The sequence below is a fragment of the Balaenoptera acutorostrata genome, chromosome 1 (assembly GCF_949987535.1).
Source record: "Balaenoptera acutorostrata chromosome 1, mBalAcu1.1, whole genome shotgun sequence".
NCBI classification, from domain to species: domain Eukaryota; kingdom Metazoa; phylum Chordata; class Mammalia; order Artiodactyla; family Balaenopteridae; genus Balaenoptera; species Balaenoptera acutorostrata.
In genome coordinates, this window is record NC_080064.1 from 182,364,647 (window position 1) to 182,392,443 (window position 27,797).

The following is a 27,797-nucleotide window of genomic DNA, read 5'->3' on the forward strand; positions in this document are numbered from 1 at the left end:
ACACAGCTTCTACATGAGAAGTCATGACAGAGAGGGACAAGAACTAAAAAGCAGCTTAACATAGGGTGAACATGTAAAATGCCTATATATCAATATGTATATGTAGAAATGAATCACTTTGCTGTACACCTGAAACTACACAACATTGTAAATCAACTATACTCCAATATAAAATAAAAAAATTAAATTGAAAAAAAAAGAAACGAACTTAACCCATCACAAACTTCCTGGGTTCTAATTATTTAAAACCCTAAAATGTGCTGTTTGTGAAGAGAAATATACAAAAACGATATGATTAACTCAGATCAGATAAAAGAGGATCGATATTAATATTACAAGTTGTATGTTACTGCATTAAATCTGTTTAAAGAAATAATAAAAATAATTTTTAAAAATTGCAAGTAGGATTCAAAGGTGAAACATTTTGCACAGTCAAAAAAGACCAATATATACCCAATAATGAAGAGACACACACCAGTACACATATATAAGCTAAATAACATGACATAAAAGGATACCACACAGTGGAAACTCAGTGGAATTCAGTGGAAGAGGGACATTTTGAACTCATTCCTATTAGCATTTGACAGATCAACTAGATGAAATTTAAATAAGGATATGGGGAAAATGAAGAATATGATTAATGAACATATACCAAATTCTTCTTTCCACAAATAGGATAGTATAAATGACCAATAAGTCACAAAGAAATCTCAGTAATTCAGGAGAATAGAAATGAAACTAGGAAGTCATAGTGAAAGTTTAAAAAAAAAAAAGGCCAATACTTAGTCAAATAACAACTGTGTATTATCTTTGTGCCACCCTGTAACATCCTAGACACAATATTCAGTCTCTTTGATGAGTAGACCACCAAACATGAGTGCCCACCAAACATTTCTTGTGGGAGCAACTTCCGCAAGGGCTTGGACGGGTTTGATAATGCACAACTCTACCCATGCCCCTGGCTTTCTTATCACATCAGCTACCACCATATTTGCTTTTCACTTCTTGGAGTTCCAAATCTTTCCCCTATGTTAGGCAGAGAAGCTTCTCTGTTCCTGGGTGGACAGCCAGGTCCTGGAGGATTCAGGTGCTAATCTAAGCACTTAGTCATAGTATATTTTTCCCAGCAAAGTCATGTTTCAACTTCAGAGGCAATCTGGTGCCAGCTGTTAGGTAGAAACATTTTTGCCACTGCCTTGTTACCAACATAGAAGACATTAAAACAGACCAAGAAGAATTAAAATTGTTTCTTCCAACTCTGGTGCCTACATGTTAATGGAGTTGAAACGGTATGCTCATGCCATTTGGATTTCTGGATCTTGGTGCTTCCTGTGAGTTAATTCATCAAAACCAGTGTAGTGGGAAGAAAATCTTGTCTAGTATGGTAGTGAAGAGCATAGGCCTTAGAGTTGGGTTTTTTGGTTTTGAGACTTAGTAGTTGTATGACCTCATACAAATGATCAATCCACCTGAATCTCATTTTCTTTGCCTCATGTAAAGAAGGAATAAATATATAATTTGTATGGATGTTTACAAATTAAACGATAGGCCCATACACCATTTTTTTTTCTTACAAAGTCTCCCTTTTTATGCAAAATGGGGCCTGACAGGAACTCCTGTGAGAAATGCAGATTTGCTGGCCATAACTGAGACCCACTGAATCAGAATCTGCATTTTACCAAGACCCTCAGGTGATGTACACTGAAGTTTGCAAAAGAACTAATCTAGTCAATATCAGATGAGAAATTGCAACAATTTCTTAAGGAAATTGCCCATTTATTTTTTCATATACTAACATTTTATATGGTTTTTGCTCCTATGCTAATCAATACCCTTTTTTTTTTAAACTAGGCAAACTTGGAAATTTTGATTCCTTCGTGATCTTTAGAGACTTTCCTTCATACTGAAAATATTAATAATAATAATAAATGAAATGGAAGGAATGCCAGCCTATTCTCATCATGGCCTTTGTAGAGCCCTAGTTTTTCCTCCAAACCACCTCCAGCTCTGGGAAAATGTGCCCATTGTCAAAAGTCAAGAGATGGGGACAAAGATTAACACTGAAATCTTTAGAAAAAAATTATGCCTGTTTGCAGTTGCATGACACTTCACCAAGCTTTTCTACAACACTGTTGTCAAGCTCTATAAATATAGATTAATACATTAACTTGTAAAGTTGTGAAAACCAAATGAATATTGTATGGAAAGGTTCCTAATGCAATGCCCAGCATATAATCGGCGCTCAAGAAACGTTAGGCATTTCCCTTCTTGTTCATGCTTACTCTGTTGTAATTATCTTTTAAATGCCTATATTCCATATTAGGCTGTGAACATCAGAGGGATGTAATTTATTTCTTTTAGATATCTATGTCATAAATACAGGACCTTCCACATAATTTATCTATAATTATAGATAATACATAATTTCTGTCTGTAGCTATTTTTCATACATTTATGTAAACCAGAACCAATGACTGATTGAAAGATTCATTTATGGAATTATTAGACAAGTAATTATTGTGCAGCTAAGAGGGATGATACTTATATATCTCATATATTATCTCACAACAGAATGTAAAATTAAATTGTGATCAAGCTCTGTAAAAGGTACACGGTGCTCTAAGAATGCAGTAGGTGAGAAAACTGTTAGAATAAGAAGAGCTCAGCAAGATTCTGTCTTCTTGGCATATTTTCCATTGGTCTAGCATGTCACTATCTTCTACTATGGTCTGATTTACTTTTTTTGGATTTTTTTCTTAAGTTGGAAAACCTCCTGAGGCACTGCTTCCAGAAGGCCAGTGTTCAAATGAACCTCTAGTGAGAAGATTAGGTATAGAGAGATGGATAAGGCTGCTAGTGTCTTCCTTAGCCCTCTTCTATTAATTAACATATTGGTACTGATTATCCTGTCAGAATAGTTTAGATACTGTCACTTCGGGAAGACAATTGAGTCACAGAACAGTTGAGTTCAATGATATTTGTGACATAAAGGAGGTTCAAATCCCCAGGTAGATGGGGGATACTCTGAGCTCACCCAGCTAAGGAGCCTGGGCGACCCCAGTCAGGCCATTAATCCTTCTACAAGGAGGACACAGGTTTCATCACATTGTGGAGTGATGATGTCAAAGGAAAACACTTCATTTTACAATTTTATTTATACTGGAATTTTAAAAATCATCTCCAGCTGATAACCATGGCCCCCTGTATCTATAATCCCCCTGTATGCTAACACTACTTTTAAATTTGCGATTCTGTTTGCAGCCCACAAATGACGAAGGGAAGTGGGTGGTACTCAGCGAGTTAGGGAATTTGCTCATAGGAAGCTCCTGTTGAGGAATAACGGGCTGGGGATGAAGCCAGGCCTTTTCGCGCTCCCGCAGTTGATGCCCTACCTGTTCCTGTAGTAGTACTGATGTGCTACACTCGTCGACCGAGCTTGCAGCCGGGCTAACATGGCCATAGCCTCAGCGCGCCAGCTCCACCACTGGAGTTACTCTCGGTCTCCTAGGCAACCGGGCTAAACCATTCCGCTGGTCCCGGGGGTTCAACTTTTCGTTGACTTTACATTTTTCTCCCTCACACTGTTTCAGTTTCCGGAAGACTAGAAAGAAAAATTAAGAAATTTTGCTTATGAAAAATTTCAAGTTATTGGCTTCTATATCTTCTGCGAGTAAAAGGAGGAGATTCTCGGAGAAGGAAGCTGGGGTGGGGGCGGGGAGGAGAGCTAATGGTTGCTCCTGGCATCCGGTTTCCGCCGCCAGTCGGCTTCCGGAAGCTCAGCTCAAAATGCTGAACTGCTTCTGGGAAGCCGCTGGTGCTGTGGTAGTTGGAGTCTGTTCTCGGGCCTGAGCCTCGAGGCCAGGCTCCTGGGTGTCGTTAATGTTCGGGGCCGCCGGGCGCCAACCGATCGGAGCTCCAGCCGCCGGGAACAGCTGGTGAGGCTGGCGGCCCAGGGGATGGGAGATCTGGAAAGGGTGTGATGGCCGGAGGCCGCTGGACCTGGAATGGAAGGGGGAGGGAGTTGTGATGGATGATCTGAAGACCTTTAGGCCTTGCTCTCACTCGTGCCTGGGATGGACGCAGTTTGAGGAAGGCGTTGAGGTGTGTGCTAAAGATTTGCGAAGGAATACAGTTAATGCTTGCTGATGGCTTGTCTACCACGCCACGATAATTTTGGCGTGAACCTTTCTGTACTCCAGGAGCAATTCATTTCCTCATTGATTGTTGACAAGACGAGGGTGCAGAAGAATGTATCTTAATATAGGCCTTATTTCCTCATTTGCCTTTTTAAATTTACTAGATTATCCCAGGTGTTTTGAAAGATCAAATCCCAGAAATCTAGACTCCTGGAAGTTTAGTAGTGGAGGAGACTTCGCCTTCCTACCCCGGGTTTTGGAGTAGGAGTAACCTACCAGTTTCTGCCCCTTGAACGTTCCATTCTAGTTCAAATAAGATGTGCATGGGGTGTCCCCTGAGAACATGTAAATGTCAGGATTAAATTTGGGGTTCGACTACAGTATCATACCACCAACGCCACTTTAGAATAATAAACTGCTTTGACTTGTCAGAGTGCTTTCACAAATACACACACTTTATCTTCATGACAGCCCTATGCTAAGAGATTATCAGAGGCACAGAATAGTTAAGTGACTTGTCCAGTGTTGCCATGCATCCTTTAGTCCTAGAGCTAGAAGCTGGGTTTTGGATTTCTAGTTGAAAGCTCTGTAATTCCGGTCTTGTTTTTCTCCCAAACCCTTTTCCTCCAAGTCTACCTAAGACTAACAGTGAAAGAAGCAAAATTTCCACTGACTGTTCTCAAACATAAAGTGTTGAACAACAGGTGAAATGCAGCTGTAATATGTCTGTCCATTCCTAGATCTGCAGCAAATGAGAATGTGGGGGATTCTAGTAGTCTGTGGTCTGAAGAATTTCTTTTGCATCACCTATCACTGAAAAGTTAAAAGAATATCTTGCCTAAAATGTTTTGAATGAGATCATATCATTCTGTAGTTCATTTTATAATGAATATAGACTTGTTTATGCTCCTTTTTAAAAAATTGTTTTAGTTGAAATATAGTTGATTTACAGTATTGTATTAGTTTCAGGTGTCCAGCATTGTGATTCAGTATTTTTACAGATTATACTCCATTGAAAGTTACTACAAGATAATGCGGAGGGGCAAATTAGGGGCATAGGCTGAAGACATACAAACAACTATGTATAAAATAGATAAGCAACAAGGATATACTGTATAGCACAGGGAACTATAGCCATTATCTTGGTTATGCTCCTTTTAAATGCTCACATTTTCCTGTGAGAAAAATAGCATTTTTTTAAAAATGAGCCCTTTTTTTGTTAAATGTTGAAGCAGTTAGCATAAAATAAAACACATAGTTCTTAAGTGTTTAGTATTTTTAGTTTTGGCAGTTGTATACACTGTGTAACCACAACACAAAACAAGATATGGGACATTTCCACCACTTCAGGGTTCCCTCTCCAGGGTACCTTTCTTAATGTTTCACCATTAAGCATCTCTTTAAGAGGGAGGGGGAAGACAAAATGTGTTCTGTAGACTGGTCTGCTCTTGTTATAGTGATACTGATTTGTGCAATAAATGACTATCTAATTTAAAAGTATGACTCTTTCACCTCCTTTCTCACCCTTCCACCTTCCACCCAATTCATGGTTAGGTACCTCTTTATAATATAGAGAAACCCTCTTTTAGTTCTCTATTTTACTTGACATGGAATTCATCCTTTCTTATAGCACCAGAGTATAACATAGTGCCTGGCATGTTATCAGGGTTTTTGAATGGAATTCTTAAATCATGCCTGATTTGACAGAATGAGTGTGTTCCAGAAATTTGGATCCCTTTTTTCTAGTTCATCTGTGCAACCATCACTTTATTCAAAATTTCGTAATGGAATTGTCTTTTTCATTCATTGATCATACATTTGCTGTACTATGCCTGTGTGTTTTATGCCAGTGACGAAATATCAGTGCCACTAAGGATGCTACTACTAAGCCATTATTTGGTGCCGGGTTTTAAGTACATGTATCATCTCTTGTAGATTTTTTGAGGTAGGTGCTATTATTTTTTGCATTTTAGAGGTGGTGAGACAGGAGCAAATGTAGTTTAAATATATACCCAAGTATCATATTTGCTGTATGATTCCAGTATATCTAAAAGAAAAAAAATTCTTAACTATCCTAGCATACTGCCTATGTGTCCGAATGAGCTACCATATCACAAGGAGTATATAAACCGGAAGGTATATGCCCGGATTCGTTAACCAGGCTAGAATTCCTGATGTATCTAACTCCCATCTGGAGTTCAACCTTTTCTCCAATGTCCAGGCTGGTTTTTCATTTTTCAGGCACCACATGGGTAAATGTAGATGATTCCTCTCTTTCTTAATAATTTGTTAAAAGGTAGAACTGATATATTATTTTATAATTTAAAAGCCTAAGGAAGAAAAGTTTTTTACAATTAAATAATAAAAGTTCTATTTTGTGTGTGTGTCAGGAAATATATGTTTTTTGTGCAAGTTATTATAAGTAGTTCATATTATATTTTTATAAAATCTTTGTAGCTGGGAATGTCTATCTTCTCTTCCTGCCACCTCATTCACATACAATTTTGAAAGTAGGGTCCAAAAAGTATCTATTTTGGTACTTAAAATGTTAACCTGCCTTTTAAAATTTGATTCATTTAATGGACAAATCACATTTAGAATTTTGACACACTTTATTACTTTATTAGTGATTTATATTTAAAGTCAAATTCTGAGGTTTTTTTTTTTTTTTGAAAGACTTTGAAGGTTGAACTAAACAGATTTTTTAAATTAGTTCTTGATAATGAAACTATTGAATCATTATTGATCTACTGAGCTATAGTATCTATTTATTTCACTTTATGTGGCTTTGCTTTAAAAAAAAAAACCCATTACAAATAAACTTGATTCTGGACCTTTTCTTCTGTCATTTCATTTCTATTTGCTATTTTGATTTTCTTTAGATCTGGAAAACTGCATAGTGAAAATGTGCTTTTTAAATAACTGCTTTTTTTTTTTTTGGCCTTTTGTCTTGAACTCAGTTTCATACTGTCAGGTTTGTCTGAGTCAGGTTTCTGTAATTTGAAATCTGGATTGTTCAAATTTTCAGTCAAGTCATATATTTCCTTTGTTATTTGTTCATTCGTTGTCACTGGTTTGTTCATCCAGCAGACTTTTTTAAAACATATGTTATGTGTCAAGCATTATGCTAGGTACTTGTAATTAATATTCAGTTGTCTTCATTCTCATTCCTATTCTAGGAGTTCAGAATATATTCAAAAATATTGAGTAGTCACCATGTATGAGCAATGCATGAGACTCATTTCGTAAATATTAGAAGGTCGCCTAGATGCACTTTAATATATGCTTGTTAACAAGAATTGTTATGAATTATTTTTTAGGCTTTACATTATTTTTGTTTGTTTTAGACTTTGACTTTATTTCCTTAGGCAGTTTTTTATTCAATAGTTTACTTTTTGAAAGTGTTTACAGTATAAGGAAAGAAGTTTGAATGACCCTTGAAGTCGTTAAATGAAGGAAAAAAATCAAAAGAATGATCTTCAAATTTAAATAATGAATGAGCTGCCTTATTAGATCACTATTTGGAAAGTAGAATTAGAAAATCAGTGTTTGGAAAGTAGAATTCGATTTTTTTTTGGTAAAGCCATGTATGATCTGCCTTTTGTCACGTTGCTAGGGTAAGGAGGAAAGAAAGCTTTCTGGGGGTTCCCGTGGTGACAGAAGTGACAAAGTATTGGCTGCCAGCAACACCTCCAGTTGAGTGCAAGTCAGTAGAACTTTTGCTCCCATCATGGGAAATGAGTTTTTCTGTTTGGTGGCAAACCTTGTGGCTCTTAACTTGGAAGGATGATATCCTTTCATCTTTTTTTTTTCTTATATCTGTATATCATTAGGATAGGAGTAGGTCAAATACACAGCATTAATTTTTTTTTTTAACCTGAGATTTTTGGTTTTTTTTTTTTTAATCGATAGAAGTCTTTAAGGAAGTGCTTAAATTTCTTGAAATTGTATGCAAGATTTTTGCAAATGTCTGTTAACTCCTCTCTCACCGTCATTCAGAGAGGTTCAAGAACTCAGAAAAGTTGATGGCCTTAGCTTTTATTATGACATACTCGGGATTCATAGTATGGTTTGTACCTTAAAAGAAGAATGATTTGCTATTTCAATAACAATTTCCTCTTATTTGTGTGTAGAGGTTGTTGAAAGATGAAATAACTGCTCTCACACATAAGTACCCATTCTTATCCTCACAGAAACCCTACAGGATAGTCATTATACACATTTTTATGATGAAGAAACAGAATCAAAAGATAAGGAATTTGTCCAAGGTCCTCTGGCTGATGACTATAGTATAATTTAGCTTCCAAATTCTTGCTTTGACTCTTAAAGCTCATGTTCTCTACGGTTTCCTTCCAGCCTTTTTTTCCCCCTAGTGAATTCTATTCCATACTTATTGCCTAGTGTCAATGTAAAGTTATAATTAATCGTCTGCATGTTTCAGAATAAGATAGATTCCCCCACCCCCCATGCTACTTTTTTAAAAGACAGAGAAAAGATTACTTACAATTAATGGTTTATATAGATAAGTCAAGGAATTTCTAAACTAGCCCAAGTGTTACCATTTAATGTTAGAGTTATTCTTAATTTCCTATGATCTGTCCCAAAATACATAAATAGAGAGAATTGAAGATGTAGTCTCTTAATCGGTTACTAGACTGAGATAAAGACTTGTTTGGACAAATAATATTGCCATTAAGGAAGGAAATCTGTAAATTCCTATGAGCAGCAGAAATCTTGATCAAACTTTAGAACATTCTTATGAATCATATTTTGTTAAATTAGTCATAAAATTTAGCCCTTGACATGCCATCTTTAAGGCTCATCATTTGCCTGTTTAGTCTCCCACGGTCGTGGTCTACACCATTATGTGTTCATTTTAATCTGTTTGGCTATTTGCTATATACTGTTAAGACCAACCAACCTTTCCTATCTTAAGTAAAAGCTCACATGAATATCAAGGCATGCTAATTCCAAAACTATTTTCTTCTTAAGCTTGTGGTAGTAATAGTATATATTCATCAGCATAGTTCTTGACTATGTACTATTGGTTCAGTGTTTTTGGACTCACTGAATTTTTATTCATACAGAATCTAACATGTAAATCGTTACTCCCTTAAATTTTTGAAGCCAATTGAACAGTTGTATTTAGCATAGGTACCTTTTAGCACTCCACTCCTAAAATTACTTAACTTTGTAGAAGATCTAATTTTTTACAGAGATGAAGATGAGAATTTTACCATGTACGAGGTGGTAAAGAGTGTTTAATTTTTTTTTCCTTAACTAGATATGTGAAAGCTGTAGTCAATTACCCTTTAGGTATATCTGGAAGATTTTTGTTTTATAATGAACTTGGTGGGTTTATTCAGTAGACACACATGTCCATCCTCTTGTTATAGTTATTTTATCGGTATCCAGAAAAGGAAATTATTCCCTAATTTTCCTATATATGCTATATTTTTCCCTTCTAGGAATAGTAGTTATTGCCAATACAGGCTTCAAAAAAGTAATAATCATTGACAAAATAGTTAGTTGTTGTTGGTTATTGGGGGGAATTTGTTTTCTGGGCTTTCTTGGACTTCAACTCCTGCTATGCCTGCCTCTACATTGTTGACTGCCTTTGAGGCCCTTGGTTCTTCGGTCAACTTGTCAGTTCTTTGAGGACATAGGAGCAGTAACTTAGGACTAGGGCAGCTTCCTGATTCTTCTTCCTTGAACCAAAAACATTCGAAAAAACCCTTAAACTCAGTGCAGTGTTTTCTACATTAACTGATCTTCCTCACTCTAGAGCATATATTGTTTAGGAAGGCCTTTTCTGAATTAATTAGAACTTGGTGTTAAAGGAAGCCAAGGAGAGAAATTCACTCATTTTACTGGATGTTTAATGTTGCCTGGAGGAGGACAAGCAAACTTGACCTTTGGCCAAATATTCTTACCTGAAACTGGCATATCAATTTCTGGGTTGATCATACATTTTATAGATTGCTCAGCATAATATAATACCACCTAAAAAAACAAAATGCTTATCTATTCAAGTCATTTCCTTTTACAAAATCCAACTTTATATAAATAGTGGGACTGTAATTTTATTCTATTCATTTGGACTAGCTTAAGAAAACAATTAGTGTTCTCTTAGACATTATATTCAGTGCAAACTATTCCCAAAAGATTTCATTTCCACTGGGTTCCAAATGAAGAGAAATTGTTTTATAAATGTGAATATAAAACTTACGAATTAGCTAAGTGGTAATTCACTGGATTTTACTATAATTCAGTCTTTAAAACTATGGTTGCTTAACAAACATAGATTTTTGTACAGAAAAGTTACGTATTTCCAGTTTTCGCCTCCAGTAAGAAAGGGCTTATTTAAGAAAATATCTTTAGGATAAAATGTTTCGGGGCAATGGGCTTCAGTAACTGCCAAGGCAAAGGAAATAAATGAGCTATTGATCATGTGATGGTCTCTTATAATGACTATTTCTGTGAAGCTTGTTGATGCCACTTTTACCTGAGAGGTGTAAGTGAAGCAGCTTGACTAACTGTAATAGTACTGGCTCATTTACAGGAGTTTTGGTTGAGATTGACTTGCAGGACTCTGGTGAGTTGAAACTAAAGGAGAAAAATGTCACTTAAATGTATTTTTTCTGTGTTTTTATAAGGGTTTTTTTGAAAAGCTTTTTAAAGTAGTTTTTTAGTTGATTCATGTTTGAATCACATCATGGAATAAGTTAGATTCTTCTAGTTAAAATATTTTTTATTTTCTCTTAAGAAAATCAGTATAAAATCAGATAAGGCTGGCACAATTTTAATAATGTTATAAAGAAACTTTGCTTTCATTTTTTAGTAATATTATTGGTTATATTTGGTTAAACTGCATTAGTCACAGCAGTATAATGAATTAATTTAAATGAAATTAATGAATAGTATCAAATTTCAGTAGATTAAATCTGATGTGCTAAGCTTTTTCTAATGTTAGTACCATTACATTTTCTCTTCTAAAGTAAAGCGCTAAAGTTTAACTTCCAAAATAACCTGCAATTTTAGTTGGAGATTATATTCATGCATTGAGTTAATTAATTTCATATTACTATTTAGAACCAGTCATTCACCCATTGATAAGAAAACTATTTCTTCAAAAAGTAAATTCCTCCAGAACCAGGTGATACTGAGTCTTCCTTTAGACAAAGGATCTTTATTGTAGTACATGTTAAACTGGCTTCCAGTGAATTTTTTTAAAGGTACAGTATTGTTTTCTGAGATAATAATTCTCAGACTACGTTTCCTCCAAAGACATGGTGTTAAAGGAAAAAAACAAAATATTCATTGCAATAAAGGGAAAACAAAAAAGGCAATTATTAACATTTAGGTATTGAAATAAGATCCATTTGGCTTATCAATGTAGTTGGAATTGTAGCCCTTGTATTGGCTTAATGCTAATTCCTATGTGATGCATATTTCTCTTCATCAAATTCAGTGCTCTGAAACCCGAGTAACCTTTTAAAGGCAAAAAAAAATTTTTAGCAGCCCTCCAGAGTTCATTTAAAATATATATATTTGAATCACCGTGTTTTTGAAAAATGTTTGTCTATATAGACTTTTTGTTTATTCATTCAGAATGTCTAAGGAGATAGATCTGGAAAATACAAACCCACATTAACTGAAAGACAATGTCCTATTACTTAATTGCTCACAGTGTGCATTTTACTGAGGATTACATCACTGGTTCTTTGAATTCGACTCACTTTCACCACCCAAATGCCCAGTGCCTTATGTTGATTCAGGTCTCCCATCCCTTTTTTCTGTTCAGAAGAATATAATGCTTAACTGTGAGTCATTAGCTTTACATAGATGCGTATTAAATCTGTCTCAACAATAAATAGTATCCCCTGCTGCTAAATCAATCATAAATAAAAATGCAAACCAGATACTGGACTTGTGTAGCTGTTCTTGGCTGTAGTTGGGTGAGCATTCAGGCTCTGGAACCAGATTGCCACAGTTTGAATACTGCTTCTACCACTTCCTACATGTGTCACTTTGGGCAAGCCTCCCTTAAATCTCTGTTTCTGTGTATTTCCACTACCACCTTATAGGGTTATTATGTGAAAATGAAATGAGGTAATGCATATGAAACACTTAGAAATGAGCCTGGCACATAATAAATACTCAAGTGTTGGAAGCGTTATGCGTGTTTCGTATTGTAAGTGTTAAATCCAGTTGAATCACACGTGTGTTTGTTTTCAAGTTATCATTAAAATGAAAAGATCAAGTTGAAAGTCATTAAAGGGAACTTGTGAACACCTGAAATTATAGAGTATAAAGATTGTATGTAGACCAGGGGTCAGCAAACTATGGCTGGCCATCACTTGATTTTGTAAATAAAATTTTATTAGAACACAGCCATATCCATTCATTTCCATATTTCTTATGATTGTCTTGGCCTTACCATGGGAAAAGTTGAGTAGATGTGACAGAGACCTAATGGCCTGTGGAGCCTACAATATTTTCTACTTGGTCCTTTATAGAAAATTTGCCTACCCCTGCTATAGACTCTAGAAACTATACAGTCCTTTATAATCGAGACTATTTTGATCCTAGGGGCTTCTAGAACTCAGTCTAAGAAATGATTGTTCATGATCTTCATAAGAACGGTGCATATTTGAATTACTTGTAATGCTTAAAAAATAAAATCATGTGTCTGGGCCCTGTTGGGTTTGGAAAGGACCCATATAATTTACAAAGGTTCCCAAAGAACACTAATGTTTATCCTTGCTGACAAGTGGATGATTTTCTCACATAGTTCAGTTTTTTGTTTTTTGTTTTTGTAAGGCCTAAGAGACTGCTTCAGAGTAATGGTAAGAAGAATGATGGGCCATTTTAGATCAGTGGGGCTCCAGGTTGAATACGAACAGAGTTTCTGCTGCACTGGGTTGCGAGGTTAGTGTGGTCTCAATATATGCCTAGCGTTTGGTTAAATTTTCTTTTCATATATATTACAAACCTTGAACGCAGCTGCCTATCTTTCTGCCTGCCTCGCATGTCATGGCAGTGACTGGGTAGGGCATGTGGTGAGAAGAGGGTTGTATGTTTCCTTGTTTCCTTAGAAATCAGTGTGTGTGTGTGTGTGTGTGTGTGTGTTTGGTGGAGCAGCAGGGGGACTGAGAAAGTTCTCTTTACTCTGTACATCTGCTCTGAAAACTGGCTTTAGGAAAAGGGCAGGAGTAGACTAAGGTATGGTGATTTAAGAGAACTAACTTTTCCATAATTAGACAGTAAAAATATAAAATCACTGGGCTCTTTCATTGCTGATATTATGCTTACTCTATCTTGAAGTAATTCCTGTGTTTAATAAAAGCACTTACACAAGAAAAAACTTAAAAATGAGTCAGAATATTTGGAACTGTAATGTCTTAGATAGGAAAATTAAGCAGCTTTTACACAGTTCTTTATAATAACTATTAATTCTAGTCAGATTTAGAATGAACTGTGTGTTGCCATAAACCAGGTTAATATGGTTGACTCTGACTATTTAAATTTTTTTTTCTCTCTTTAAAAAAATGTAGGCATTTCAGTCGAACCATGGAAGAACTGGTTCATGACCTTGTCTCAGCCCTGGAGGAGAGCTCGGAGCAAGCTCGAGGTGGATTTGCCGAAACTGGAGACCATTCTCGAAGTATCTCTTGCCCTCTGAAACGCCAGGCCAGGAAACGGAGAGGGAGAAAACGGAGGTCGTATAATGTTCATCACCCGTGGGAGACCGGTCACTGCTTAAGCGAAGGCTCTGATTCTAGTTTAGAAGAACCGAGCAAGGACTATAGAGAGAATCACAATAATAATAAAAAAGACCACAGCGACTCTGACGACCAAATGTTAGTGGCAAAGCGCAGGCCATCATCGAACTTAAATAACAACGTTCGCGGGAAAAGACCTCTCTGGCACGAGTCTGATTTTGCCGTGGACAGCCTTGGGAACAGACCTCTGCGCAGGAGGAGGAAGGTCAAGCGCATGGCAGTGGACCTCCCGCAGGACAGCGCTAACAAGCGGACAATGACCCAGCCCCTCGAAGCTTGTAGAGATCAGGACATGGACAATGACAGCAGAGCTTACCAATATCAAGAGTTCACCAAGAACAAAGTCAAGAAGAGGAAACTGAAAATAGTCAGACAAGGACCAAAAATCCAAGACGAAGGAGTAGTCTTAGAAAGTGAGGAAACAAGCCAGACCAATAAGGACAAAATGGAATACGAAGAGCAAAAGGTCTCAGATGAACTCATGAGTGAAAGGTGACTTTTCTATTCTCTAAATATAAAAATATGCCTCCAGTGTTTGCCGTTGAATGTGTTTCGGATTTTAATTAGTTCTATTTTAATATAAGTATAAATTATAATCATGGTAGTGATAGTACTGTTTAACCGTGGTTCTATTTACTTATAATTTATGATGTTTAGCGCAAAGCAAAATTGCTTGTCTGATCTATAAACAGTCTTTTGATGGTGTTATAATGACTTAATTTTCAGCTACAAAGAGAAAAGGAAATGGATTTTCAATGGGAAAGAATGCTTTTGAATAACAGCACATTTATAACTGTTAGAATTGCATTTATAATTATTTACTTGTTTAATTATAGAGCTTTAGCCATTGGTGCTTTTTAGTATCATGGTTCATCAGTTTATTCTGACTCCTGAGAACCAAAGTTGATACCACTGCACTGTGAGTGGCTAGATATTTTAAGAAGTCTGTAGATTGCTAGGAATTCTGATCACTTATGAATTGTAAAACCCAACTTATAGTCTAGAAACTCCTGATCTTGTCATTAGACAAATGGGAGAAGCAGTAATCCTTTGGCAGTTAGTCTAATCTGTGCATTCTAGAAAAGAGGTATACCACAATGATAGCTGTTAAGGACAGTTTTGACACCTTCAAAAGGTAAGTGATCACTTTTCTTTTACACAGAACTAGTTACCTGCAGGAATGAGAAAACATTGGCACTGTTCATCCTTTTAAGCATGTCCTTGAAATCAAATGCACAACTATGGTCAAGAAAAAAATATTCTTTAAAAATGGTCTGGGAAAGAGTATTTGATTTTTAATTGGTAAGATTGGCATCATTTTAATCATGTGGATTGTGAGCTATGGATCTCATAAGCGCATATATATATATTTTTTCTTTCCCCTTGTAAATGTGGTTACAGATATGCGTAGGACCTGGTATAAGTTTATAGAATGGACCTTTTATTAGAGGTGGTTTGCTATTTATGTAATTTTTCTAAAGAACTAAAAATTACATAAATGTTTCAGGAAGGTTTTGAGAAGTTTATGGTACCTGCTTTTCTTCCAAGAAAGTTGTCATTTTTATACTGGAACGAGAATTATTTGTATGCAAGTATTGGGCCATTGTGACTGAGGACCATCTAGCTTGACTTGAAAGTAATTATCTTGCTTAGTTGCTGGGAGGGAGGGTGTGTGGCAGTGGAGATAAATCCTCAATTCTGGATTATTCACAGATTGCCTGCTTTCTGGATTGATTGTGTAAGCCCCTCCTTCTATTGATGTCTTCCTTTTATTGACAGACGTGTACCCTGGACTAGAAATGAGATAAAACTCTCTTCATTTCTTTTCATTGTAAAAAAAATCTTTGAGTATTAGGTGCCATCAGGCTACACAGCAGTCAACAGCCTAAGTACAAATTTTCAAAAAGGATGTTTTCACTCTTGAATAAGTTAAATTTTTTTCCTCTTATTTTAAACTTACCTATACAGCTATTCTTTGTGGTCACTTAAGAGTTAGGTGCATATTCCTTCTGTGGCAAAATTGCTAAATATTTAAAGTATCTTCCCAACAAGAATAAGCGTTTTTTGAGACCACTTCCAAAGCTTTCCTACTATAAAAAGCTATATGTTGCCTTGGAACTGATTTGTAGATAAGAACGGAACTACTTCACTCTGTGTGTGTGATTTAACACACATTTGAATAACTACTGTTTACTGTTCACCACTCATGGTCCCAAGACAAATAAGACAGCCCCGGTTCTCTTCAGCTTCATAACCTGGAATAGCCAAACAAGCAAATGATGAAAAAGAAATGTGCTGAGTGGAAGGTACTGGTGAGGGAAACCTTCCTAAAGAACTGTGACTGAAAGCCTTGTTCAGATATCGAGGAGTTAAGGCGGATCATCCCAGGTAGAGGGAATAATTTATGCAGAGCCATGGTTGTGAAGCAAGTGCTATGCATGTGGGAAAGTATAGGTAATGTAACTGCATTACATAAAGTGGGAGCGGAGGCTACAGCAATAATTGTGTTTTGAAGGCCTGTGTGCTATGGTAGTTTGGATTTCATCATATAAGTAATGGGAAGTCAGTGAAGAATTTTTAGTCAATTAGATTTATATTTTATCAAGATACTTGACCTTGACAACAGTGGCTCATTTAGTTTTGGCTGATCTCCAGTCCATCCTTAAGAGGGAGGTGAATTATGGCAGCAATAGTAGAGGACAAAAAAAATATGGGAGCAGTTTTAAGAGTTGGAATGAGTGGAAGGTTGGCTGCCTATATTTTTGGGAGGATGAATGAGAAAGGACTCTCAGATGATGCGCAGGTATCAAGAATAGAAAATATAGGAGGGCTTCCCTGGTGGCGCAGTGGTTGAGAATCTGCCTGCCAATGCAGGGGACACGGGTTCGAGCCCTGGTCTGGGAAGATCCCACATGCCACGGAGCAACTGGGCCCGTGAGCCACAATTACTGAGCCTGTGCGTCTGGAGCCTGTGCTCTGCAACAAGAGAGGCCGCGATGGTGAGAGGCCCGCGCACCGCGATGAAGAGTGGTCCCCACTTGCCGCAACTAGAGAAAGCCCTCGCACAGAAACGAAGACTCAACACAGTCATAAATAAATAAATAAATAAATAAAAAGAAAATGAATTTCTAAAAAAAAATAAAAAAAATAAAAAATAAAAAAATAAGTATGTCCCATGCAGTATTTGAGACATACTTTAAAAAAAAAAAAAAAAAAAGAAAATATAGGAAATGAACAGATTGGGGCAGGGGATTGGGATTGGTATCCATGCATTAATTCAACAAGCATTCATGGAATATATTCTCCTCTAAATACTGTGCTATAAAAGTCATACTAAAAACAAGTGGGAAGAGGTGTCCTTGAAGATAAGCCATAACGATCCTCAGCTCCTGAAAATGGAAAGCCTTGCTTCTGTTTAAGTTCTTGTTCTGATTTATTGTACCCACTAACAACTACATGATATACTTGGAGCAACTAGCTAGATGTCAATTAGATGAAAGGTAAATAAGGAAGCATGTTGTTTAAAACACGTGTAAAAACATCTCAAAGTAGGCCAAGGATCGTTAAGGGCTAAGAGCTGATCTTAGAGAGGGAATTCTGATTTTCTTGTATCTTTAAGAAGAACAGCAGGCAGAGAAGAGAGAGGAGATAGGGATACCTCTTGGAGAAAAGACATAAAAAAAAAGGACCAGAGATGGGGATGGGAAGAATTTAGGTGGGAGCCCATCCATGGAAAGCCTTGATATCTAAATTTAAGCCAATAAATCTGAGGAAGTAATTTAAGAAATTTTTTTTGACTTTAATTTAATTTAATTTTTTTATACAGCAGGTTCTTATTAGTTATCTATTTTATACATAAGAATTTTAATAGACTTTTTTTTTTACACACACATATATATGCACCTGTGTGTTTTATAAGCTTTCTTTTAGAATAGTTCTAGATTTACGGAAAGCTTGCAAAGATAGCACAGAGAGTTTCTGTATACCCTGTTCCCATACATCCTACACCCAGCTTCTCCTATTGGTAATATCATCCGTTTACTATAGTACATTTGTCAGAACTAATGGACCAATGTTGACACATTAACGGAAGTCAATACTTTTATTAGAATTTCTTTTGTTTTTATTTACTGTCCTTTTTCTGGTCCAGGATCCCATCCAGGATACCATAATATTTTTAGTCAACCAGTTATGTTTTGAAAAGATGAACCTGGCTATGTGTAGAATAGATTAAAGGGGGTAAATCTGAACTCAGAGAGATTGGAAGACCATTGTACCAAAAAAAAAATAAATAAATAAATAAAGGCACATAGATTCACAGCCCTTTATCTGCAAATCTGAATCCTGAAAGCTGTGAAAAACTAATTAATTTGTGGCCAGACCTAACTTGACCTGTATTTAACATGGATATTCCTTCATTTAATTGAAAAAAACATATTAATATGTTTGATTATGAAGTGCTACCCCAGACTTCTCTTAGGCATTTTAGAATGTACCTTTATAAAGTGTAAAAATGTATGAACTTTAAATAATTTTGCCTCGAGGGTTTCAGAAAAAGAATTTAACCCAAGGTATGTATGTTAAGGCCCTTTATTAGGGTTGTGTTGATGAGGGCGGATGAGAAAGCACTACTCAGTCACAGAGAAAAAAAAATCCATAGTAGTTTGGACAGCTAAATAGCAGAAAGATAAAGTTTCTGAAGTGTTTTTAATACTCTAACAGCACTATGTATAGAAGAGCATACCTGTTTGTAAATAAGAAAATATGTATTGACATGATGCTTTTAAAAAGTATTGTTTCCTGTCCTTAACATATGTGCAGGGTAGTTTCATACATTCACTTAATTTGAAGAAAGTTAAAGAAAAAGGTACTAATTCAGTTTCTTGGGAGAATGTGCCACTTAAATTTTTATACTTTTTGTTTATATTTATTTTTTAAAAATCAAAAACTGAAATGATATTTTATATTCAGAAAAAAGTATGTGGATTTAGAATTTCATCTATAATTTTAATGCTGAACTCCCAATTTAAATATTTTAAAACAGATTAGGATGCTTTTTTTTTTTTTTTTAAACTAAGATTATAGAATTCTCCCTGTTGATGGAAAAGTGTTGTAATTTAAAAATCACCTGGGTGATTTCCTGATTGGTTAGAATTAAGAATTACAGTAAAAAGAGAGTATATGAGAATTTTTAAGAACGTCACTCAATATTCTTTAAAAACTAAACCCCTTATTATCTGACCTTGTCCTTGTGGTTTTTTTAACTAACTAGACTCTCATATAAGCATCGCTTCTGGTAAAACTAAGTGACAGTTTAATTCATGTCAGTTGAATATTTACTATTTATTTTCATTTATATGTTAAGTTTGACTCTGTATCATACTCTCCAACTTGTGTGGAAATAATAAGAACCCGTTATTTTTGTATACTTCCTCCTTAATAATTGGCAATATTCATTTTCTGCTCAGAGAGACCTTAGCTTTGATTTAATGGATTGTTACCATTGTAAACTTTTTTCCTCCTTGCCAAATAATAGAGTTGTTGGGAATTCTTAAGCAATGTCTTTTCTGGAATATTTGCAAATATGCTTATGAAAAGTAATTCTATCCCAGGCCCTTGTATTTATTTCATGTGCTGAAGAAAACCTGAGGCTGCTTTTGATTGAGACTTTCCCCATTTTATTGAGCAGTGGTGTTCAGGGCTCAAGCTGAATTGCCTGGAATAAGAAAGGAGCAGTAAGCATTTGATGAAAGCAGATAATAAAGTGCATCAATTGTGTCAGCACCTCGTTGCAGTCACATCTGGCTTGCTGTCAGAGTCCCATTAGATTCCTGTGGTTTTATGTGCCAAAAATAATATGCCCTGTAGTTAATGGAACCGGGATATTTGCAGTCTGATTAAAAAAAAATCATCTTATTTTCTTTCAGATCTTTGTCAGGCTTGAGTTCCATCTCTGAGCTGCCATGTCTCTTTAAAATTTCACAACCGAGAGATCAATTGTCCTTTTGATCTGTTGTTTTTTTTTTTTTCTTTTCCCTTATTTTAGTGATTCCAGCAGTCTCAGCAGCACTGATGCTGGTTTGTTTACCAATGATGAGGGAAGACAAGGTACTGAGATGCTATTTTTTTATCTCTTTGCGAAAAACGCCTTCATTTTCAAGTTGTGCTTATTACTAGTTATTTCATAAATTGATGACTGCAGTCCATTTACCTTAGTGCAGTCCACACACTACTTAGTGGACTGGGGTTTAGTTCCTTTCCATGCTATGTCTTCATAACCTAAAGTAGTTAATTATCTCCAAAAGCGAGTCTGTGGAGCTAATAATGTTCAGGAAGGATTATCTTCCTTGAGAAAGCTTTACATACCTCAAGTCTTTTCAATTTTGTCTCTTTTAGCAAGTTCACAAGACCCTGGTTCTCATTCTCCACCTGGTTCCAAATGTATTTAATTCTGTTTAAGCATTAATAAAGGTGGATTTGCAAGTCATTTGTCATTTTTATTCAGCTGTGACATTTATTCATCCTATCCAGTTTGCAAGTAATTAGACCATTTTCCTAAATTCAATACTGTACACTGTTAAACAGTAATGTCTTGCAACTTACATCTTTCCCATCTTTGAAATTTCCTGAAGCTTTTCACACTTTAACGTGGCATTATTTTGAAACTACCTGTCCCAGTAGAAAATATGAAAACCTTACTAAGGGGGCAGGATACATACAAACGAATACTTATCATAAGTGTTTTCTTCCTTTCTTGAGATCTTTAGAGGAAAGCAGTAAGTTCTAAGGGAAAAAAAAAACCCACAAAATTTATTTTTTTTAATTATAAATAGTTTAATGATGTTATGAAAAAAAGGATAATATAATAGCTGCCCCACAGTGTTTTTCTTAGTCTTTTCCTCCTCTTGGCAGTACAAATTAAGTAAATTAAATTATTATTCCTTTTTGCTTACTTGTAAACCATTTGTCCCTGATAAATAGATACATAATTGTTTTGAAGACCATAGACTTCACTGAAATATGTTAGAAACTCAGGGCTAAGAGTAAGCTTGACTACCTTGATAATATACCTAAATTCTTGTTAAAACACCTACGTCTACCCAAAGTTATGTTATAAACATTGCCTTTGGTAATGAAATGAAATGAAAACACTTTTTAAAAAAATAACGTTTTGACAAGCCTATCCATCTTTGAGAAGCATTGAATGGCTTAGAATAATCTGCTAGCATTTACTGTGAGCCTATTACGTTTCATATTGCTAAGTGCTTTTTTACATTTAACTTACTTTAAGTTCTTGTTTGATTCTTAATACAACCCTATGAGATCTCCCCCTCTTTTTTTTTCCAGATGATGAAACCCAGACTAATAAAGTTGAATTAACTTCCCCAGTGTTACAAAACAGTAGAAATCTAATTGTTCTGTCTGACTTTAGAACCCAAGTTCTTAACCTGTAGCTATTTGATTTCTGTATTAAGAATAAAGTTGTGTATCACATCAAAAATAAAATAACCCCATTTTTCTATTATAATGTTGTATAATTGGAATTAAGATCTAGGGTAGTCAGTTTCAAGTGACTCCCTTTCTTTTCTTATGCTTATACCTGACCTGTGAACTTCTACTATAACTCTCAATGAAAGTACTAATATATGTGTGCTTTGAATTCTGCTTGTTTTTTTAAAAAAATAATTTTTACTAAATCCTCAATTGAAATAAACAGGTGACTTTGGTTTTCCAAATGCTTTAAATTTTTAACTCCCTCATAATTCTAAATACAGCCATTTCCCATAAAATCAGTTTCAATGGAAGTTTAAGGGTTTTTTTAGTTTGTGTTTAAAAACACTTGTAGTAAGAGATTTTGGAAACCAGAAATCTTCTGTAAAGGAGAAAAGTTTACAGCAGTTGTGACGACCCTCTTAGAAGCTAGTAGTTTTTCTAAGAATCGTGAAGAAGACTAATGAATCTCAGATCATATTCAAAATGTTATTTGTCTCTTATTTTTAAAACCATCTGCTTTTCTGTTTTTGCTTTTTTTGAGGTTTTTTTTTTGTTTTTTTGTCTCCTTATACATCTCTTTATTATTCCTTGTTTAAAAAAATACAAAATACTGTTGATTCACACCAAGGGCACATTTCAAACTGAATTGTAAATTGATTGTTACTTCATGGTTACACTCAAGGATGTTCCTAGAAGTCAGACTTAACTATGAATAGTATTCTGTTTTAAGAATACCTTGCTTGTAGAGGTTCAGTGTAGTTTCTCTGTAAACTCTGTAGTGTTGTCACTTTTCATTTAAAATCAACTTTTTCACAACTATTTCTTAATGAACTTAATCAGATTAATTTCATTTAGTCACATCTGTTCATGATTGTTTCCCCTTTTGCACTCCATAGAAATCATGAAATTAAGCTAATTATATACCATTATCAGCTGCAAAGAACGAGTTCTATAATTTTATACCTTTTAATTCCTGGCAGGAGATTAAGGTTTATTTTTCCTTAATATGGAAAGGGTAGTACCTTAACTGGATTTCCCTATAGTTTTTGCCAAAGGATTAACCAGTATATTATTGTTTTTCACATTTTTAAATTGGTTCTGAAACATAACATTTTATGTTATTGTTGATGGAAGTTCTTGTCATAGTATTAAAAAAAAATTTCTTAAGTGAAACCGTGGTGTAGAATAAAAAGTTTTCTTTACAGATTATATAGATGATTGCCAGATAAGATACAGGATCCCCAATTAAATTTGAATTTTAGATAAATAATTATTTTTTAGTATAAGTAGGACCCATTTCGTATTTGGACGTGTACTGAAAATTTTGTGCAAGTACTGTATATTTATATTAAAAATGAATCATCTGAAATTCAGATTTAATTACCATCTTGTATTTTTTAAATCTGAATCTGACAGCTCGGTTTATTTGGATGATGAAACTGAATCTCTGGGGGATCTCTTGTATTTGCACAGGTGATGATGAACAGAGCGACTGGTTTTATGAAAAGGAATCAGGGGGAGCTTGTGGCATCACTGGAGTCATTCCCTGGTGGGAAAAGGAAGAGCCTACTGATCTAGACAAAAATTTACCAGATCCTGTCTTTGAAAGTATCCTAACTGGTTCTTTCCCCCTTATGTCACATCCGGGAAGAAGAGGTCAGTAGCACTGCCTGACTGGTGGATACAGGGGACTTATAGTCAGTCTAGGAATTGTCGTTGAAAGAGGAGGTGCTAAATGGAAATGAAAGACTCTAGACACAGGATGCTATGAGGAAACATGGTGACCAGCAATTCAGCTCCCACTGAATTCTCACGCTTTCAATTTATTCGGAAGGTTGACTTGCTTTCTTGCTAGGCCCATGGTAGAAACGTTGAAATGATAGAAAGATAAATTGGGAGGAAAGAAAAACCCTGGATAATACTCTAATGCTTAAACAATTGGTTGTCGTGTGCTGGCTGCATTAAAACCCTACTAGGCATCGGTTCGGATCTTTTAAGTATGAATTTTGCCTCTTCCCCACTACTGTTCAATATATTTCCCCCTCCAACTGGCTTTGAATTCTGAATTGATAGGATCTTATTCCATGCTCCAATGATCATAGACCCTCCTTCAATTGAGGACTTTGATTTTCCAGGTTTCCAAGCCAGACTCAGTCGCCTTCATGGAATGCCTTCCAAGAATATGAAAAAATCGGGAGGGACCCCAACTTCAATGGTAGGCATGCTTTCTTGTTTACTTCTCATGTTTGGAAATGTATCCATTTCTATGGAATAAAAAGCCACATCCTCATCCTTTATTCGTATTCTAATGTTATACTTAAAAATAATCCATTTTTTTGTAGGCTACAAACTGGACCAGTGAGATTCCCCTATAAACCAAATCTTCTAATGCTAATAAATTAGTTACGTTTTGAACATCTGGGGAATGACATTCGAGGGAACCTGGCTCCTGTCCTCTTCCCCTGGAGGAATATCATTGAAGTGAGAGCCTCTCTGATGAAAAAATGGGGCTGTTTTTGCTGGAGGACTGGTATTCTTCCTTTAGTCAGAAGTGAACCTGATGGGGGAGGCTTTTAGGGATCTAGGCTGGCCCAGGGTGGGTAGAAACTACTGTAAATTTTATATATTTTTCTCTTTTATGATTTTTTTTTACATTGAAACCATTTATGTATCACTTGCTTTGCCAAAATGCTAACAAAAGCTAGAGAATTAAAAGCTTCCAGGTCTCACATCAGTATTCCTTAATGTTTATATTGTGACTGGATAAGAACTCATTTTTACATATCTGACTGTTGTAAATTTAAAAACATGATGCATTGACATTTATGGTTCATTTTTAGAGAAATCTTATATAGCCAACATTATTTAAAATATTTGCATTTTACTCAGGGTATTTTAACAAGGGCTAAGATGAGTAATAGGTAAGGTTGATAATCTGCTAGAGTTTGTATTTTGTTCAAGTTTGCTCTCTACTTGGATAATTGCTCTGTATTTGCAAACCCATTGTATTTTATAGTACAGTTTTTATTGTACTTGGAAAAATCTTAGTTTTAAACTAGTCACGGTGATAACTCGTCTGTGCTAGTGGAATCATTTACTCTTACCTTTTAAATTATCTTCTCTGTCTGATACCTGAAACCGTCAAAATGATCATTCTTGCTTAGAGCGTATTGAAATCATGTGAAAGCTGGTATTTCAACAAATACTGTATGACTGAATCATATTGTCATGTTTAAAAGTGAGAGCTGCTTACACATCCTTAGAATGGCAAATGTGTGTGTCACTGTGAGTGTCAAAAATACTTGCATGAGCTCATTTTCACCAAGCAGAAGGGAAAATGTAACATTTCTATTGATGGTATAATTTAGACACTACACTACATTCAGCCTAGTTCTTCAAAATGGTTATATTAAAATGATTAATATTTTTATTAAGTTCCAATAATCGATGAAAATTGTGATTTAATACATGTATTTTTATATTATTGTATGGATTAATTGTTAATTCAGCATTTAATGGCTAATTTAAATATGATGATTGGAAAAGAAACTTAAAGTTGACATTTTCTTTACCTAAAGTTACAATCTGAAAGATTCCAGCAAATGTATTAAGTAGGAATGTGTGACATCTTTTAGATTGCTTGTCTAAACTGGAGAGATTAAAAGTGATAAAGTGCAACTTTGAGTCTCTTTACCTTTGCATATTTAAAGTGATATTTTAGAGGGACAATAATATGGTATTCGGTCATTGTAAGTAAGCTTTTTTGTGCTATGTCCTTTGGAGTGAAACTTCGTGATTTTTTTTCTGAATTTACATAAATGTTTTTATTTTATTTTGTATAACGACTGTCTTTTAGATCTGAATAAGTCACTTTAAAACCTTGGCCTATGAACTTTGCCTTACCAATCATGAAGCTAGATGAATGCTATCTAGCTCTTGGTTCAGTTTTACCTATTTTTATTTTTGGTTCACTGCTTGCTTGAGCATAGCTGGGATTTGTAGCCCATTTTCTAGGCTTATTGCAATCTCACTGTGGTATTTTATAGAAGCTATTACAACTGATAGGCTAGCTTCATGGTGTTGATGATACATGGCTTAACCATAGTAAAAGCTGCCTTCCCTCTCTCAATTGTAAAAAGGTGATTAAGTTTCACTTGATGGAGATATACTATATATGTGTGTTTATCATGGAACTAGTGCATTAGGCCACAAACTGTTTTCCTGGTCCACGTTTTTTGTATTCAAAATTTTGCTGAAGACAATGGGCTCCTTCAGGTTTTCTTTCTTTCAATTCTGAATTGTCCTTGTTTGGAGTTTTAAGTACTGTAATCATTTTTTTTTTTTTTCAATAAAATATCTGACTTGGGCAAGAAAGGTAAGAGTTCCAATTTGTGCTGATATTTTTAAATTCCTATGCTAAGTTTTTTGTTGTTGTTGCTTGTACTGTCCCTATTACATGTAACCATCTAGTCTTAAAAATCGTAATCTCACGAAACAGTCATCTTTAAACAGTAGCTCTGACATCCAGTAGTAAGAAATGAAACTTAATTCCTTAGACTTTCACATTGGAAAGCCAGATTGCTTTTAAGAGAGATGAGTTTCCTGAGCAAAGTCAGACACATGTAGCTGCAACCCATTAAATGGAATGACAGCATAAGGTTTCTTTTTCTTAAACAGATGGGTGATGACTACAAAAAATAATGATGTTCTTTGAAGGAAATGACAGAAGGAGAATCTTTTACTGAAATATTAATGTAAACGTTTTTGGAGAAAAACTTTCAATCAGAGTTTTCATTATTCACCATAGTAATGTTCTATAAAGTTGCTGGCAACACCGTATTAGCGAATGCTGAACCATTGCTCCTAAGAGAAACGCAGCCTCGCAGGCTCCTGTGAGCCTTTGGTCATGACATTTTCATCATTTGATCAATGCATAGCCTTGTTTTATGTATGTTTGCGTTTAAAAACACCTTATTTAACATATATTGTGGATCCATTCACACTGAACTCGTGACCAACAGCGTTATAGCTCGTGCCTGAACAAAGCTTACCTAATACGTGTGTTTTCTCCGTAAGGCACAGCACAGCCTTCTTTGTGCTTTAGCAGCAGCAAACAGCACTGCAACCTTATGCCTGGGGACCATTTAACACAGCGAATCACCAAAGAAAGCGCGAAAAGGTGGAAAACACGGCACTAAATAAACCACAAAAAGGACACTTGTTTACGGTATTAGAGCTGAAAACACGAAGCAGTGTTGCCTTGTTTGACTTCAGTAGGGCACGCACATGCGCCTCAGGTGACTCAAGTTTTTCATTGCTTTTCTCACGTCTGTGAATGACCGTGAAAGCACTATGAGTATTGATTTGGGGGTTACAAATAAATTTTAGTGGATATGCAAATTTGCATATGTAGGACCTACAGGTTGGAGTGAGGATTGACTCCAGTTAGTTTTGTAGAAGAGCAAAGTGGTACTGTAGAAAATTTACAGATTTTGAAGTCAGACGTTGGTGAATCCCCACTCTGATTCTTCTTTTTACTTGTAATTACAATTTGAACCTCATTTTCTCTTTCTGGTAAATAGAGACAGTGATTACTTTGCAGAAGTGTTGTCAGGATTAAATGAGATTGTGTTTCCATAATGGGTCCAGCACCATCTTTGTCACATAGTGTATATTAAATAAATGATAGTCACACATATTATTAGATAGATTAAACACAGAAGCTCATGATGTAAAGAACAGTTGTATCATGGGTCAAAGTGCAGAATTTTAGACTTTAAAACTTATCTGTTCGTATTTTATATATAATATCCCTTCATGTTTAATATTTAAAGTGCTTTTGATTGCAGCCTTTTATGTTTCTTTTGTACCTCATTCATATTTGAGCCGGCCCTTGTGTTTAACATGGTCTATGAAGAATAATTTTGAATGAATTTTAGATTGACAGACACTGCATTGAATCTCAAAACTTAACTGCAAACTAAAAAACCTGTTCTAAATTTCTCCTCTCCACCCCACCTACCCCAACTGCCGCAATTATTAAGCTGTTTATTTGTAGAAAGACCAGCACTGTTTAGGTTTTGGTCCAGAGTTATCTGATTCTTAAAAGTAATTTTGTCCATGTACATGAAGGGAGAATCCAGATAAATTCCTGAGAATTTAATGTTAAGAGGAATTAACTATTGCTGTCCTTCTGTTAGAATAAGGCACTAGGTTATTGGAGCCCAACTAATCAGCCTCTTATATTCACCTCTTTTAGGAGAATTAAAGAAATAATAATTATGGGACCATTATCCAGGAGATTCAGCCTGAATCTCTTGTATTTCCAGAATTTGTGCATCAGGTACAATTCAGAATGATAATCTTCAGAATAATGAAC

The 27,797-nt window shown here is 35.4% G+C and overlaps 2 protein-coding genes across 10 annotated transcripts in view; one reads left to right on the forward strand and one right to left on the reverse strand.

Moving 5' to 3' along the window:
- Positions 1-3,498, reverse strand: part of SPATA17 (spermatogenesis associated 17) — a 199,524-nt gene extending 196,026 nt beyond the window's left edge. The window contains exon 1 of one of the 3 annotated variants that reach the window (XM_057556589.1): positions 3,396-3,498. Coding sequence is in view for 1 of the 3 variants with exons in the window: in XM_007173524.2 (XP_007173586.2) it covers positions 3,396-3,463 (68 nt within the window). In the remaining 2 variants the exon portion in view is untranslated. The remainder of the gene's footprint in view (positions 1-3,395) is intronic. The other 2 variants (XM_007173524.2, XM_057556584.1) reach the window with 2 other exon arrangements.
- Positions 3,499-3,777: 279 nt separating this feature from the next.
- GPATCH2 (G-patch domain containing 2) overlaps positions 3,778-27,797 on the forward strand; it is a 170,748-nt gene continuing 146,728 nt past the window's right edge. For 3 of the 7 annotated variants that reach the window (XM_007173523.2, XM_028164334.2, XM_057552793.1), the window contains exons 1-5: positions 3,778-3,938; positions 13,697-14,416; positions 19,971-20,032; positions 22,892-23,074; positions 23,554-23,633. In XM_007173523.2, the coding sequence (XP_007173585.1) occupies positions 3,883-3,938; positions 13,697-14,416; positions 19,971-20,032; positions 22,892-23,074; positions 23,554-23,633 (1,101 nt within the window). In that variant the 5' untranslated portion in view covers positions 3,778-3,882. Of the gene's footprint in view, positions 3,939-3,966; positions 4,105-12,962; positions 13,071-13,696; positions 14,417-19,970; positions 20,033-22,891; positions 23,075-23,553; positions 23,634-23,760; positions 26,569-27,797 lie in introns of those variants that run through there. The other 4 variants (XM_028164338.2, XM_057552784.1, XM_057552778.1 and 1 more) reach the window with 4 other exon arrangements.